The sequence below is a fragment of the Anopheles stephensi genome, chromosome 3 (genome assembly GCF_013141755.1).
Source record: "Anopheles stephensi strain Indian chromosome 3, UCI_ANSTEP_V1.0, whole genome shotgun sequence".
NCBI classification, from domain to species: Eukaryota; Metazoa; Arthropoda; class Insecta; order Diptera; family Culicidae; genus Anopheles; species Anopheles stephensi.
The window spans coordinates 87,960,786-87,976,571 of record NC_050203.1 but is presented as its reverse complement, the minus strand read 5'-3'; the positions used below and the strand labels follow the sequence as shown (position 1 = coordinate 87,976,571).

The 15,786-nt window shown below is 48.0% G+C and overlaps 2 protein-coding genes across 29 annotated transcripts; one reads left to right on the top strand and one right to left on the bottom strand.

Annotated features, from left to right (window-relative positions):
• The first annotated feature begins 120 nt into the window (after positions 1 to 120).
• Positions 121 to 8,304, top strand: LOC118514099 (ras-related protein Rab-5B). Of its 25 annotated transcripts, none has more exons than XM_036060639.1 (6): positions 121 to 276; positions 4,256 to 4,742; positions 4,844 to 4,964; positions 5,083 to 5,251; positions 5,824 to 5,943; positions 6,014 to 8,304. In XM_036060639.1, exons 2-5 carry the CDS (start codon positions 4,489 to 4,491, stop codon positions 5,928 to 5,930), a joined length of 651 nt encoding a protein of 216 aa, XP_035916532.1. In that variant the 5' UTR covers positions 121 to 276; positions 4,256 to 4,488; the 3' UTR covers positions 5,931 to 5,943; positions 6,014 to 8,304. The 25 variants fall into 25 exon arrangements, with proteins under 25 accessions (XP_035916532.1, XP_035916533.1, XP_035916538.1 ...); XM_036060640.1 differs by having other exon boundaries at positions 168 to 722; XM_036060645.1 differs by lacking the exon at positions 121 to 276 and adding an exon at positions 316 to 543.
• LOC118514093 (striatin-interacting protein 1 homolog) lies at positions 8,303 to 15,754 on the bottom strand. 4 transcript variants are annotated; one of them, XM_036060626.1, is made up of 10 exons: positions 15,521 to 15,754; positions 15,167 to 15,172; positions 14,440 to 14,562; positions 14,088 to 14,371; positions 13,851 to 14,026; positions 13,437 to 13,601; positions 13,181 to 13,356; positions 9,914 to 10,354; positions 9,581 to 9,825; positions 8,303 to 9,498 (listed from the first exon to the last, which is right to left on the bottom strand). In XM_036060626.1, exons 1-10 carry the CDS (start codon positions 15,572 to 15,574, stop codon positions 8,415 to 8,417), a joined length of 2,754 nt encoding a protein of 917 aa, XP_035916519.1. In that variant the 5' UTR covers positions 15,575 to 15,754; the 3' UTR covers positions 8,303 to 8,414. The 4 variants fall into 4 exon arrangements, with proteins under 4 accessions (XP_035916519.1, XP_035916520.1, XP_035916521.1 ...); XM_036060628.1 differs by having other exon boundaries at positions 8,308 to 9,498; positions 13,211 to 13,356; XM_036060627.1 differs by lacking the exon at positions 15,167 to 15,172.
• Positions 15,755 to 15,786: the final 32 nt, after the last annotated feature.

Here is a 15,786-nt window from a genome sequence, read left to right as displayed (position 1 = left end):
TAAATTTTACTTATCTCGTTGTTATTTAAGCATCAAACGTAAAATGAAGCCCAATGATTGGGAATCGACTACAATTGTTCCCTGCACAGTGTTTGTGCATCGAATGTGCGGGCTCGTGTAAGTTCGCCTTAACGTTCGGGCAGCTGCTCGACTGGGTCCGCTCGGCGTGTGTGTGAGTGCGTGAGAGAATTCAGTCGTCATAATTTTCTTCGCAAGATCCAATTTTTTCATTACCAATTTTTGCTACAATTCAACCATCGTGACGAAAAGAAAAAGGTGCGTGTGGCTGATTTGGAAGTTGTTGCGTTTCACAGCATACTGTATTGCTGGTCGAAGCACGCGCTAATGGTGTGGGATTGGGCGTTCGGGTGTGAATCTTATTGGAATGTGTGTTTTGCATAGTGTCCGAGCGACGGGGCCACACGGGGGAAGTTAAATGGATTGTTTGTCGTAGTTTGTGCTGCGCTGTACGTGTGCTTACGTGTCCGTGCGTCTCTTCTGGAAGTGTGTTACTCATCCTCGCCCGACCTAGAGATAATTGGCGTATGTCGTCGTCGTCGCATCAGTCGCTCGACTTCACAGCACACACACACGTCGGAATTTTATCAATCGAATGTAGAGGCTCGTGCGTACCAGTGCGAAGATTTATCATAAGCATCAAGTTTCCCAGTGCGTAAACCTCGAATAGAGAGCTCGATCGATGATCGTCTGTGCTGACGAAGGTGCTGTTGGGAATATGGCGCTAGAAGGAAACAAGTGGGAAGGGGAGGGGGGGGGGTTTGGGCTTCAATCCGTGGACAGGAACAAAGCACATCCAGTGTTGCGAAGAAATGGACCCGTTTTTGTGTAGTGTAGGGGTGCGGCAGTTTCTATCTCGGCTGGATTGGCAAAAAAATCCTGCTTGGGATAAACAGTGTTGAAAGAGAGAGATAGAGAGCGTGAGAGCGAAAGAGTACAACAGTACAGTGTGTGTGTGTGTGCGTGCGAGAGAGGGAATGAGAAAGTATTTGCATGCGTATGAGAGTAGGAGAACAAAAGAGGGCTAACGGGGTTTTCCTGACAGAACGGAAACATCCAGGTTCCGCGTCATTGACACCCTCTGTTCTTCCAATCCCTCCCATCCCACCCACCGTTGTTGGGCTGTTGTAGGGCATCGCAATTATCGCCTGGACAAAGAAGTGGAGAAATGCAGGGACAGATGACGATGGCGATGTGTGTCGTAAACAGCAACAGCGTAAACCTCACACACGGTCATGGTGACAAAATCTGGTAGTAATTGAGAGCAGAAGTGGCTGAGATTGGTCGAGAGCCAGGCGAATGAGAGAAATAGAAATAGAAAGAGATAGAGAGAGGGAGAGAGAGAGAGAGTGAGAAACCTGTCATCAGAGGGGCAGATCCAAATGGAATGGCTGGCTGTTGGAAACAAGTGTGTACTAACACTGCGCCAACACTAGTAATCTCGAAACTCATGTATCACCTATAGTAACGAAGCCAGCTTACTTGATTACGGCTGCGATCGATACTGTAGTATGCAGAGCAGTTAACTATGGCCGTATGTTGTTGCTCCCCAGCTGGCTGTCCGGAGCAGCCCCGAAAAACGAGTGCATTTGCACCAAAACAGTTGCTCGAATGCATCCAGGATGGGAATGATCACTACACCACAGCAAATGCCCATTTTCACACCAACAAACAATTCAGCAGGTGCAATCAAAATTGATAAGAAGCTTCAGCAGAGCACAGGAGAAAAAAACAAGGTGTCGCTGTATTGGAAGAAGACAGCTGAAACGCAATAGCAACTGAGTTTACGACCAGGAAGGAAATCATTCCGCCACGACTCTTTAAAATCCGCTTATTTGTGATCATGTTTTTGTACAACTTGGTCGTTGTGTGTGTGTGTGTGTGTGTGTGACACGAACTGGAAACGCAGAATATGCAGCTAAGCACAGCAAGCTGACCGTCAATGAGCGGCCAGTGGTATTGTGAATCGACGGCGAGCGAACGACGGAACAACAGGCTCTATTTAATTGCACAGAAACCCAACCAGCGGACGTGTGAGTAAGGCACAAAAGCAAGAACAAAACACAAAAGGAAGAAGCAACAAGAAAGAATCGAGAACGAAGGGAACCATGAATGAATGCAGAACACGATGACGGCCATGTCGCGGTCTCTTTATTAAATTACCGTTTTGAGCCAGTGTGTTTGGTCTGATTGTGCTGGTATTGGATGGGCCTGCATATGCGTGTACACGATACAGGGTGCAGTGTCTCACTATTCCGTCGTCCGTCGCAAGATAGTTCGCGATCGTGCCCTTCGGCTTCGTTTGTATACCTAAACAGTGCTCTGTCGACAGTAGAATCGACCTGCCAGATCCGGGAGTTTCACCAGCGTTCCGTCGTCGTAGCCTTGAACCAAGTACCGTCGGTCAGCTGGTGCAATCATTTGCGAATGGTGAAATAATCAACGCGCACGGTAGCAGGTGTATTTTACGATCGATTTCATCCGGCAACTCGAAACTCCGTGGTGCAATTGTGACGTTCCGTGGCTTTCTTTCTGTGCATACAAAAGGCGATAATTGCTTTTAGTTGTGTGTTAGCCGCGTGCTACCCATATCTCCGTTCGCTCTGCGGTAGATTGTACACGGTACCGTCCCATCATGTGATGAAGATGACGCTTCACTTTGCTGTAAAGTGTTCCGCAAATCATCGTTGTACATCATCGTGTCGTTCCAAAATGTCACCTGAAATGTGTTCGTGCTTGTGTGTGTGTGTGTGTGCGTGTATGAAAGTGAAGTCGTAATTCGCCTAGGCCAGCAACAACGGCAGCCTACTTTAACGCCCCTTTAGAACATTCCTGTGGTGAGCTGTTAGAGAAGGCATACTACAGGACGGGAAACGCAACCCGCAGACGGTTCAATTCCAGTGCCCGATAAGAAAAATCCCAAATGTTCCCTGAATTCGATAGATGGTGCTGAGTGGGCGTTCAGAGCAGCTTCCGGTTTTTGGTGGCAGCTTCCTCGGAGCTTGTTTTTCTTTCATTTACAATTTATAAACATTTCGTCCTCCTGAGCGCTTTTCCAACTACGCCGCCGAAGAAATATTTCTTTCGCAATGACACGATCTTTTCACTTTAACGCGACTGGGTGGTGGGAGTAAGTGTTGTAAACGTAAATATTGACTGTAAACATTGGGAGCTCCGTGTATGCGTCAGTGGCTGCATGTCTCGCGCGCTCGCTCTCTCTCTCTGTGTAGGTGAACTCTGGACTGTTCTTTGTTTCCGACGCACGTCGGTCGCGGTTTAAGTGTATCGCGCGATTTGCACTGGCGCTGGATGCATCACGGCTAATGAAGATCCTTCGTCCAGTCGGCCGAGCACATTAGCGTATGCGTAGTTGAAGGTTCTCGTATAGCATTGACGGTTCTGCCGTATATTATTTTAATGCCAATCCTAGTGTGCTGCGAACCGCGACGACTACACGCGAGCGCTCGCTCACCATCACACAGTTATACAACGCGGCGTTTATCAGTGGCCGTGTTACATATCAGTCTCTTAACAACCTCTTCCAAGGGTCGACAAAGCTGGCCGTGATCGTCGTGTGTTGCAGCAGCATGGTTGTTGTGCAAAAGAAGCGGTGCGCCCAAGTTTGGTTGGTTGGTGGTTATTCGATGTGTTGTGCGTTTGGAATTTGGTCATGTTGCGTATGAACCTAAGTGTATTAAAATTAAATTAGCATTCAGTTTGCAGGCAATCAAAACTTTGTCTTTTAATTTCTCATTTTCCCTCTCTCTCTCTCTCTCTCTCTCTCTCTCTCTCTCTTTCTCGCTCCAAGCGTTCCTTGTTCGCTCTGGTTGATTTTCTTTCTCTATGGTGATCATAATTAAACAACGTGTGCTTTTGTGTTTTGTACCATCCGTGGTCGTCTTCCAACATAAAAACGGCATACGGAATATGCCTTTGTGGCCTGCACCTTGGCACTCGTTCACTTGGTTCCAATGTGCGCATCAAAACGCAAGAATATTCAAACTTACTGAGTGATTCACTAATTTGTTGGTGTGCTTCGAGATATGAGTCACCGATTACAACAATCCGCACCTTCGTCGCCGGTGTTGGTGCTGTGCGGAGAGTGTGTGGTGAAAATGCGTAAAACGCACTATCCCTCTCATCCACACATGCATACGCCTGCTTTGTTGTGGTGGAAACGCGTCCTGCCGGTCGAGCAATGTGCACTAATTTCGTTTCCGCTATATTTTCTTTGCAGCAAGAACGTAGGATAAACGCTATCCTACTGCAGGACGATTAACAATCACACACACTATCGGCGACTATCGGTTTCCCGGTTATCGGTCCCCCTCTCCAGTGTGTACGAAGTGTGTGAGGGAAGCTTCGGTGACAGGCGAACAAAGTGTACAGGACATTTCCTGCTGAAGTGAAAGTAGGTTGTGGAGTTTTCTCGTCGTCGGTACTAGCAGCACTCGGTCTAAGGTCGAATCGATGGCATCCAGTCCGCGAGCCGGTGGCGCAGCGCAACGCCCAAACGGTGCCACACAGAACAAAATCTGTCAGTTCAAGCTCGTGCTGCTGGGCGAATCGGCGGTCGGAAAGTCATCGCTGGTGTTACGCTTCGTTAAGGGCCAGTTCCACGAGTACCAGGAAAGCACGATCGGTGCCGCTTTCCTAACACAAACCCTGTGCATCGATGATACGACAGTGAAGTTCGAGATATGGGATACTGCTGGCCAGGAACGGTAAGCATTGCCTTTCCACCCCCTTCCCCCCACTCTACCATAATCTCGTTCATGTTTTGCTGATTGTTTTTGTGTGTGTGTGTGGTGTAATCGTTGCACAGGTACCACAGTTTGGCGCCCATGTACTACCGAGGTGCACAGGCCGCGATCGTGGTGTACGATATTCAAAACAGTGATAGCTTTGCGAGGGCCAAAACGTGGGTCAAGGAGCTTCAAAGACAGGTAAGAGCGAGGAGGAGAGCATGATGATAACCTGCGTCGTGGTTGTGTGCGCGTGTTTCATCTTCGCCAACGAATTGCCACGTTTGTTCTGTTTTCTTTCTTTTCTGCATCTGGAAAGGCATCGCCAAACATTGTGATTGCATTAGCCGGTAACAAGGCCGATCTGGCCAACAGCCGTGTCGTAGACTATGAGGAAGCCAAGCAATACGCGGACGACAATGGACTACTATTTATGGAAACATCCGCCAAGACGGCCGTCAACGTGAATGATATATTCCTTGCAATAGGTGAGTGCGAATGATTTGCCGTCGTGTTTTTTGTTTAGATGAAAGCGGTCCAGTTGTGAAGATATACGTAGAGGATGATTCATTTGATCACATATTAAATTTGTTAAGGACACCACCTATCACAGCAATCTCTGCTGCTCTAGTGTCTCGGTTGCTAGGATGCAATTTCGTCTTTCCGAGCTGAGCTTCTTTCTGTGTGTCTGCCAGCTATATCCTAGCATACCGGTGGCAGATAGGATTCCATAAACAATTGTTGTTGATGATAGTGTGCAAGAAAGCGTAAAAATAGCTTAACTGCTGCGTGCGCACTCCGTGTGCAAAAAAAAAGGGTTGATCGATTATTCTAGGTCTAGGTCTAGGTTTCGCTACTAAGGTTTCGCTTAATTTGTTTGTCACAACAATTGGCGTCATACAAAGAGAATCTGATGGGAGGAGGAGGCAGTTCGTTTCCGAGTTGACGTGATAACTGCATCACCAATAGGTTTGATTTAATCCTATTTGGAAATGGCAGCGATAACCTGCAATTCCGACGAACATCTTTCTAATGCAAGCTTTCTTTCTCTCTATCGCAGCTAAAAAGTTACCCAAGAACGAGGGTGCTGGACCGCAGCAAAACATTAGACCAACGCAAAACGAAACCAATAGGCAGAACAGTGGTTGCTGTGCTGTGAGCAAGTGATGTTATTCAGCAGGTAAGTGTTCTCGGCGAGCTCTCGGATCGGCCTAGCTTAAACCTAGCACATCCTTTACCTCTACTTTTAGCAAATGGACTGTTGAATGCGTGTGAAAACTGCTGCATGAAAAATTGTATAATGGTAATTATCGTATTGTTGAAGCAGAAGAAGAAGCCGGTGGAGAAGATAATAATGCTGGCCGCCGCCGCCGCCGGTATGATAAGGATGATGAGTAAATTGATAGGAAGTAAGACCGATTCCAAACTAGTTATGGCATACTACCAGCAAACAGTAAAGCATTATATTTAAAGGAAGAAACACACACACACACACACAGCAAGAAGAACAGCAAACACAAACAAAACAAAGAAGAAAAAAAGAACAAAATTGTAGAAAACAAAAGGGACAAAAAAAGAAACATAAAATCATCTGCAAAAACGAACAAAACTTACATTGAGTAGGCGGAGGAAAGGCAGTCGTAGCACGAACAGGTTAAATTGTGGATGATAAATTATGCAAGCGCCGAGCAAGGAGTAGAATTGATTGTGCGCGGAAAACCAGCGCGCGCGGAACGCAATGGGTTAGTTCTGCAAGCCCGTCGGGTTTAGTTTAATTGGGAATTGTAGAAAGCAGATCTATTTTATTTGAGTCTACTACGCGGTGAAATGATAATATAAACTAGTAATATTAATATTCACTCTATACTACTAGCAACGAGCCGCCCCTCCCCCAAAAGAAAAGAAAAAAAACACCACAGCTACAAACGATCATCTTATGGCTCTCAACGCAAAGCGGTCGCCTATCCTACCTAACCCTAACGAGAGATAAACAAATTGGTTAAACCACACTTACACCCCAGGAAGAACCAACAATTATTTCCACAATTGACAAACAAGAAAAGAAAACAAAGTGAAAAAACATCACGCTCCCCCCGAAAATAATACACCACCCCTATTTTGTGCCCTCCAATTTCCTTCGTTCGATCGGCTCCTGGACCCGGGTTCGCGTTTCGTGCTTAAAGACAGGCTACTGTTTGTTAACGATGTATGCGCGTAAAACCGATGTTTGCATTTGTGATCCAGCTATTTTAGATGTGTTTTTTCACCCACCACCTTCTTTGGTCACCTTCTGCCCTAATGCTTCTCTCCAAGCACGATTGAAAAGCACAGCCGCGGAAGGAGGACAGCCAAACAAGAAACAGCTACACATCGTGCTGTTCGATGGTGGAAGATTGCGAAACGATACGCGAATATTAGCTTAAATAAGTTCAACCAACCTTGTGTCGATTCGTGAACAGCTCATCTGACTGGATAAATCGTTTTTAAACAAATTCGAGAAGCTTTATGTTTTGTGTTTTGTTTCGGTGTGTCTGTATGTGTGCGTGCGTTTGCTGCGATGAGCTGTGCATGCTGCGAGAGGAATATATTAGGTAAGCAGGAAAAGTGCAACCAACAGCAGAACAAAAAGTGTATGTTAAACAAAGAAAAACAGGGGAAAGCAAAAGGAAAATGTATGGAAAAATGCCGCGCAGTTCGTTTACCTGTGACACACCATTTCGAACCATTTTCTGTAGGAGATTGTGATTGAGATTGTTAGAGCATCCGGACACTCATTCAGTATCCTTTACCTTCCCCCCATTAGCTCTTCTCTTCCCTTCTTTCCTCTGTGGCGCTCATATAACCTGGTAGGTTATCGCTGCACGTATAAGTAGGCTTACTGCTAGATTTAGGTTTTGTCACGTGGCCGGGCAGATTGGGCTGTCCCCCATTTCCCCGTGTGTGGTTGTAAGCGGCCCGCGCGAGCTCTTTCCGTTAAACAGCCGTTTCGAATGGTGGCAATAGAATGCAATCGATCGCCTGCTTAGTGAGCGCTCGTTTGCAATACACAAGCATTCTTCTATCGGCACACAAACAGTACACACGGGGCTCCAGCAGGTGCTAGTAGTAGTAAATAGCAAAACACTCACACACGGACATAAACATACGAGGATACCACAAACAAAACAGCCCAATTTTTTTCCTTCATTAAACTCAGCAGCCAGAGAGAAAGAAAGAGAGAGAGAGGGAGCCATTGCAAGGGTAGCGCTGTCTCTAGCTGCTTTTCATCCATTTGGTGGCCGTACGCCGTTTTTACATGAGAGCAGGAGAGAGACGCCCGTGGGACGTTCACACACACACATTCACACTCACACACAGCAAAGTAAATTCCAACAAAAAAAAAAAACCCAGCCACCCGGAGAAACTGAGCAAACCCAGAAACTAAATCAAACACGCTGCAGAAGCGGAAGTGCTATAAACAATGCGGTGAAGCGGATGTGGAACACTACCGCCATTCGAAGTTGATAAAGAGTCAATAAAGAGAAACATGATACATTCTGTACAGTTAAATGTGTTGTCTCGTTCTTGTGCACTAACACTTACATAGCTTTATTCGTATTACGCGTACCAACGAGGGAGCGGCCACTCACACACACACACACGAGATACACTCTAGGAAAAGTCGTCCACGGCGAGCAATGCGTCCCAGTCGATGTTGTTGTTGTAGACCTCTTGCTGCAGCCAGAGCTCGTAGTTCTGCTTGAACTCTTCGCTCAGCTCGATCTCTTCCGGTTTGCGCGCCAGCCCTCCGTAGCAGGCGTTCCCGCGCTCCGATGCTCCTAGCCCCGACGCCATGCCAGCACCGCCAGCACCCCCATTGACACATCCGCCGAGCGATCCACCGGCCCCACCACCACCACCACCCCCACCATTCAACCCATCGCCACCGCCAGCACCGCCGACGATGGCCGTCACGCCGAGGCCACCGCCGATGCCGCCGATGCCTTCGATCGGATCGTCGTAGTCGAGCCCCTCGATGCCGGCCAGGATGCCATTGTTTACCTGCAAGTACCGCCGGTTGTTGAACCGGTCCACCCCGCTCTTCAGCGCACACTCGTCCGCCTGGAAGTCCCACGGGCGCGCATCCAGATCGTTCCCGAACGCCCAGTCGTCGTTCAGCCGGTGGCGCACCTTCGCGTAGATCGCGCTGATCGTCTTCATGTTCGACTTGCGCCACTGACGGCCCAGGTACTTGGTTTGCATTTTGAGCAGCTTCAGCACGTACAGCTGCATCAGCGCGTGGCGCACCTTGAGCGTGCGCTTCAGTATCGGCGCCGACTTGAACACGACCAGCATCATGATGCGCGAGTGCTTCCACTTGGTCAGCTTGTTGAGTATGCGCAGCAGGTTGATGCAGGAAAAGACGTTGCGCCACGAGTAGGTGGCCGAGTCGCCGACCAGCATCGATTCGGACGTCAGCTCGGGCTGCTCGCCGATCACGCACGACGGGAAGTCGATGATGGGGATGCCGTTGTTCGCGCCCACGTACCCCATAATGTCCTGGTTGAAGAACTTCAGCACCAGCGGGATGCAGTTGGCAAACACCAGATGCTGCGAGATGAACTCGAACTGGTAGATGTGGTTGATCTTGAAGTGCTTCAGGTAGAGCAGCAGGATGGCGGACACGGCCTTCACGGTGATCTCCTTGTGCCGGCTCACGTCGATCCCCAGCTTCGAGGACTGCAGCACCGTCATGCTGTGAATGTGCCGGTGGAAAGGTGGAAAGCGGTTAGGGTGGAAGGGTGGAAAGCGTGCAAAGCGTACAGAGAACCACTCACGGCATATCTTCCGGCAGCACGTCGGCCATGATGTTGATGCTTTCGGTTTTGGCTTTCGAGGTCGGTGCGGCCGCCAGCAGGATCTTTAGCAGCGATATCATGTACTGGGACAGGTTGGGCAGCAGCGCCTGGTACAGTATTTCGGTCGGAGTGAGCGGAATTTCGCCCTCCGACGTCGAAAGCGGATTGCGATTAATTTCCTCCTCGCGGCGTATCTGCACGTCCGCCAGACTCACGTACATGTGCTGCAAGCAAGCAAGCAAAGAGAGAGAAAACCGATAGCGATACAGTAATGCAAGGAGGGGGGAAGGCACGCGAAGGAACCACCCGTACCTTTTTCAACGTTTTGAACCCTTCCTGTATCGGTTGCGGAAGCCCGGCAATCGTTTCGTGGTCGTCCTTCAGCGTGTACCCGATAAACTTGCTGCGCGAGTTGTTGAGAAATATGTCAATATCCTTGCGCCGGATCTTCGGAGCCCAGGGCAGGCGGTTAGTAATCTCTGGCGGTGGCTCTTCCACGGGTTCGGCCGGTGGCGGTGAACATTCGCCGCCGTCGTCGCCTTCCTTCGCCTCGCCGGCTTCGCCCGCCGTTGCGGGCTGCGGTGCGGCGCCACCTTCCTCGCCTGGTGCGGCCGCCGGATTGGCACCACCGTTTATTGGGTCCTCGTACTGGCGAAAATAGACGGAGATGTCTTCCTCGCTCTCCGTCGCCGCCGTCTCCATCTCCAGCCCCAGCTGCTCCTGCTCATCCAGCGAGCTTTGCTTGATCAAGCTCTGTCGACGGTGAGGTGGACCAAGACGCCGGGCCGCGAAATGCAAAGAGGGACAACGGATTAGATCGATCGACCGGAGCGGCAATGTTCGGGGGATGGGAACGCAATCAGATACATGGGCTAAAGTTGGTGACACAGTGACAATGAATGGTGTTTTTATGTTGTTTGTTCTCTGTTCTGCTCTCTATGCGACAACAAACAGAGGATGATCATGAGCAGCGTGTATTTACGTGAGTGCTTGTGTGTGTGCGTGTGTGTGTGTGGTTGTGAGTGTTTTTGGGGTGGGGTGGAAAGCGCTGAATGAAGGGATAACACAGAGATTTTGGCGCTAGCCTAGTGCATGAAGATGAAGTCATGCGTAAGTGGCGCAGGCATACTGACGAATGCGACCGTGTCGGAAGGGTTTTCGAGCAATGGCTAGCCTTTCTAATCAAACGGCCAACATCAAATTGGAAGAGAGCGTATCCTTCTCAAGATACGCTCTTTTCTAGAGTGAGAGAGCATGGTGAGTGGGTGAGTGGGTCGAACAACCAAAACGTGATGGCTTCAAACTCAAAAGCAACAAGCAATGATCCGTGGACGATCCGGTGACACGATCGAGATCGACCGAATGAGTCGGGACAATGAGTCGATAAGACAAATGAATGAACAGAGCGTCGACTAACTACAACAACCAACCGGTGCACGACGGCATAACTGCACGTTTGATTAAGAAGCGATTCCAAACGTGTGAAAGAAGAGGAAGCTAAAAGTAAGCTAAGTTTGCAACACATTTTCTATTTACACATGATATTTGAACAGAGAGAGAGAGAGAGAGAAAGAGAATATGGCCAACAAAACAAGCATATTATCGCTATTGATTCTACTGGCAAACTGGGAAGAACAGATAAACACGGACATGTAGGATAATCAGGCAATTGACGATTGGCAGCAGCGTAGGTTTTAGTGAGAACGGACGGTTTAGTTGCCGATTAAAACCCTCACCCCAAGACAGGCGATAACGTATGCATTAAAAAACAGTCTGATTTTAGACCTAGCGCTAGCGATCGATCATCTGATTTATAGTTTGATGCATGAATCGATCTTGAATATCGAGGCCTTCGACGCAACAGGCCAAGAACAGGAAGTAACCAGTTGATTTGGCCTGGTCTCCACAGGGCTGGTGTATGCCGACTTCCTTATTAGCTTGCTGCGAGTAACTATAGCCAAAGTACTTAAGGATTTGCAGTCCGTAATAAGCTCCTGCTTCGTTGCAAGAGAACAATCAGGAGGAGTAAGCGAGAGAATGCACTTTCTTCTTCATCACGAACGAAAAGTCCATTTTTAATGCATACGTTCGCTGAGCCACACAACTAAACACTAGCTCCCTGCTGATGCAAACGATCGCTAGGTGTAATATTCGCTACAGCACAACAACTACACACAACACAAGGCAAAGGACGAACTAACAAAACGAGGACAACCAACACATGGCGATACTCTCGATCGACGAGAGGGGGGCAGGTTTTAGGTGGGCATATGGGACAGGGTTATTTTTAGAAATCGATCAATAAGAACAACAATGATGTGTGTGTGTGTGACGAATGATGGTTCGTATGTGTTGCGTGTCGCGTGTGCTTGGAATGTTTGGGTTTTTTTTTACATTCTTGTAGAACACATTTCGATTTACAGTGATTACGATAAGTGGCGGCGAAGTGGTAGCATTTAGCTCTCCTGAGTTCTTGGAAAGAGAAAGACATAACTTAACGAACGAAAAAAAACGAGATAAAATAAAACAAAAGTAGGGTAGTAGTGAACGCAAAATAATGATGGCGCCGTATTAGTGCCGTCAGCGCGCAAAAAGTGTGAGTGTCCACTGGTGTGTCTGTTTCGACCAGCACTGCGCTCTGCACACATATTAACCAGTTGGCAAAGAAAGGAAAGAAAGTTTTTATCTTATCGGTCGCGTTACGCAGCGCGTGTGTGTGTGTGTATCGATCGGGTATTACCAGTCAGTGTTGCCTGATCGTTATACAGTCTGTTACACTGATCGCACGGGGGGGATATGTACTTAGAGTACTGAGTGTCTTTCGAGAGATCTTCCGAAGCTTGTATATCTTGCAAAAAAGTCAAACAAATCAATTATATATTCATTGCTGTAGAGAGTAGAAAAATGGCGGCCAAACTTAGTTTTTTAGCAGTATATAGCAAATATGTAGAAGGAAAAAGGAAAGAAAGAGAGAAGAGTGAGAGAAGAACAGTTTTCGACAGCGCAGTAGAGTTGAAAAGGTATTGCTGAAGAGGAAAATAGAGCTAACAAGAACAAATTATAACCGAAAACCGAACCAAAAGTCATAACCAAAGGGAGAAAGGGTAAGGATGGCAAATATAACTTGCAGCATTGATATCGGGAAGAGAAAGTTGAACAGTTTGGCAGTAATGTAACATAACAGCAGTCACGGTGAGAAGAGAAGACATTGGCAAGTTAGGAAAAGAATAATAATAAAGAAAATGCTATAAATATAGATGCTTTCGACGATGAAAAGTTCAACAAAGACATTTCGATAGCTGCCAAACGACAGTGTGGTGAGACGGATAAAATATTAGAGAAGAAAGAGTGAGAGAGAAAAATACGGCTTTGGGCAGGTAGAGTAATGTAAGTAGAAGAGAAAGTTAGTAAAGTAAGTACCGAAAGTAGTGGGTGGGTGGTAGAGAAAAGGGGGGCAACGGAAAAGTACCAAAATAAGGTAACGGAAAAGAATTTTACATATATATATGTACTCCGGGGAAGTATAAAGAGGAAGGAAGAAAAAAGAAATCAAGATGAGACTCAAGAAAGCTTCACTACCTCTTGCGTTTGACTAGGGTTCGTACATACTCTTCGGGATGGTCGGCTACGCTTCGCGTTCTGATTGTCATCATTCGATGGTGCTGTGATCGGTGGCGAACTGGCTCGCATCACCTTCGATACCTCTAGCGTGTCCTCGCGATTCTGGGAAAGGCCAGCCGCACTTCGATACTTGTCTGCAAGCAGTGTTGGTTAAGTCGTTAGTCATTGGGCATGGGGAACCCGCGTCGAACGCATGATGTTTCGCGCTGCTTACCTTTGAGATTTTTTAGCGTATCCATGCCTCCCAAGGACACGAGAGATATTTTCCACAGTAACAGTAATACCTTTTTCATTGGAAAATGCGGCGCCATGCCGGAGCAGAAGTGTGTGACCATCCCGAGCAGTTTTACGGACAGCAGCTCGTCGCCGATGGGATAGGCTGGCAAAAACAAAGGGAACGTTTAGATGCATTCGTAGCTCGCGAACAGTTCCAGGCAAAGGACCCAACAACAAGTGCCCACTTGCGTAATTAATCGTAGATTGCTGTGACAATTTGACCTTTTCGGTGAGATTTGCCATAGCAACCCAAAGCAAATGACGGGATGATTTAAGTGAAAGCACGGAATAAGTTGAGACCTCCCGAATCCTAGAATAGCGTGGCCTTGTGGGCCTCCAGACCAGGACTTACTTATTTCGGTCACGAAGTTTGAAACCAGCTGAGCGTATTCTTGATTTTTGCTCTCCTTCTCCGCACGCATCACCTCAGTGATGATATACAGCACGGACAGAATGACGCGCAGATCGATTGAATCGGCTAGCGATACTGCTATTTTGCGCAATGCTAGGTTGGCAGTGGATGAATTGCTGCAAATCAAGCCCGTATTAGTTGATCAGCTTGCTCGTCACCTTCAATCTTGCTACTCACTCAATCTCCAAATTCAACAGCTCCACAAATGCACCAAACACGCCGGCCGAGTACAGCATCATTACGTTCTTGCGAGCCCACATTTGTTGCTCCTGGTCGGATTGCACCTCGACCCAGCAACCCTGCGCAAGGTATAGTATGCAGCGGGCCGCCTTCATACGCTGGCTCTTTTTCGACATGTCGAGCTGATCGAGCAGCTTCAGTATGATGCCATTCTGCTCACTTTCGGACAGCTTCTGCCAGCTCGGTGGCAGTTTGTACAGTTCCATCTGGTCTTCGAATGCCTGGAAAGCGGAGTGTTCGTTAGCGTGCGCTTCATGCAAGCGAGGAAACTACTAAAGCTTCCACTTACCTTAACATTGTGCTGAAATTCCGATTGTTCGGTGTAGCTGTACAGCTCGGCAATCTCGTTCGCATGAGTATCCGCGTCCGCATAAACAAAATCTAGATCGGGAAATTCTAATGCATTGTTCCCCTGCGAAAGAAAACATTGAACATGGATGTGTATGTTGTGGCGTGACTACGAATGATGCGAGAAAGGTGCTACATGAAGATCTTGGACGCCCAGTGCGCAACGGTCTGGCTGTGGACTGTGGACTGGCACGATAAGAAATTGGGAACTATCGTACGAGGATACAATTATTCTCGAATGACACACTACCGAGAGGGGGGGGGGGGGGGGGGGGGGGATTTGGAAATGAGCGTGAACAGGGGATGACAGTATGATGGCATGTGGATGGCTGATTGTCAAGAAAAAGAAACGACAGGAAAGATAGAAATTGGACGGATCGTAGCAAGCACGGCACGTTATCCTTTCTTCCTTCGTTCTGCACAGGTTTCTATGGCCATCCTGCATCGAACCACGGAGTACCACTGATACGTTTTACCGTGCAGAGGGGTACTACATGCTCATACATTTAGGCTATACGGCCAGTTAGTTTAACCAAACCACCAAATGCGCTTGTTTGTTTCTGTTGGCAGTGTGTGTTTGATGGGCGACAATCCATCCCGCGTTGGCATTGTCGGGGGGGGTGGTGGTTAAAGAATATGCGCGGCTGCTCGCATTGCGGCTCACTTACATCAAACTAGTGGAAACGGGGTAGTAGAGAATTATTGTCCAAAAAAAACATCGTTATGCACACGACAGCAGCAGTATTCAACACCAACTAACAATAATCCACTGGCTTCCGTTGCGTACGTGTTTGGAAAGCAGGGGCACACCTGTGATTTTTCTTCTTTTCAGCAGCGGAACCAATATTCGCTTGCGCTTGTGGGAAACACACCATGCACGGGTTTCCTCGGATGGGCTGCTTGCTTTCCTCAACACACAGCCAAGGAAGCGACGCAATCGATCGATCGACCGTCCGTCCGACCGACCGATGTGTGTGGTAAGTGCGAAGAGAAACAGGGTGCTGGAATGTAAGCCTACTTACGTCGGGCATCTCGTTCTCGTTGAAATTATATATCGCCAACATGTCGCCTTCCATCGCGATGGCACGGCGCGACCAATAGAGTTCTCGCAGTTCACGTTTCCTCGTTCGAACGCATCCGGGAGGGGTCTTAACGATTTACTTTTTCATTATGTTCACCAGCAGCACTGGGCACCAGGAGAAAATTTATCTCTTTTTTGCATTTTTGATGTGTTGTGTTGTGACAGTTGTGACAGTGCTGTCAAACACACTGGCCAGAAGGCATTGCA

Bases quoted from the DNA above. Each gene is read 5' to 3' on its own strand.
- LOC118514099 (XM_036060639.1), top strand. From the start codon at position 4,489: ATGGCATCCAGTCCGCGAGCCGGTGGCGCAGCGCAACGCCCAAACGGT. The intron at 4,743-4,843 runs GTAAGCATTGCC...ATCGTTGCACAG, and splicing joins GATACTGCTGGCCAGGAACG to GTACCACAGTTTGGCGCCCA. The intron at 4,965-5,082 runs GTAAGAGCGAGG...GCATCTGGAAAG, and splicing joins TCAAGGAGCTTCAAAGACAG to GCATCGCCAAACATTGTGAT.
- LOC118514093 (XM_036060626.1), bottom strand. From the start codon at position 15,574: ATGGAAGGCGACATGTTGGCGATATATAATTTCAACGAGAACGAGATG. The intron at 14,372-14,439 runs GTAAGTGGAAGC...TCCGCTTTCCAG, and splicing joins AATTTCAGCACAATGTTAAG to GCATTCGAAGACCAGATGGA. The intron at 13,357-13,436 runs GTAAGCAGCGCG...CACTGCTTGCAG, and splicing joins TACGCTAAAAAATCTCAAAG to ACAAGTATCGAAGTGCGGCT.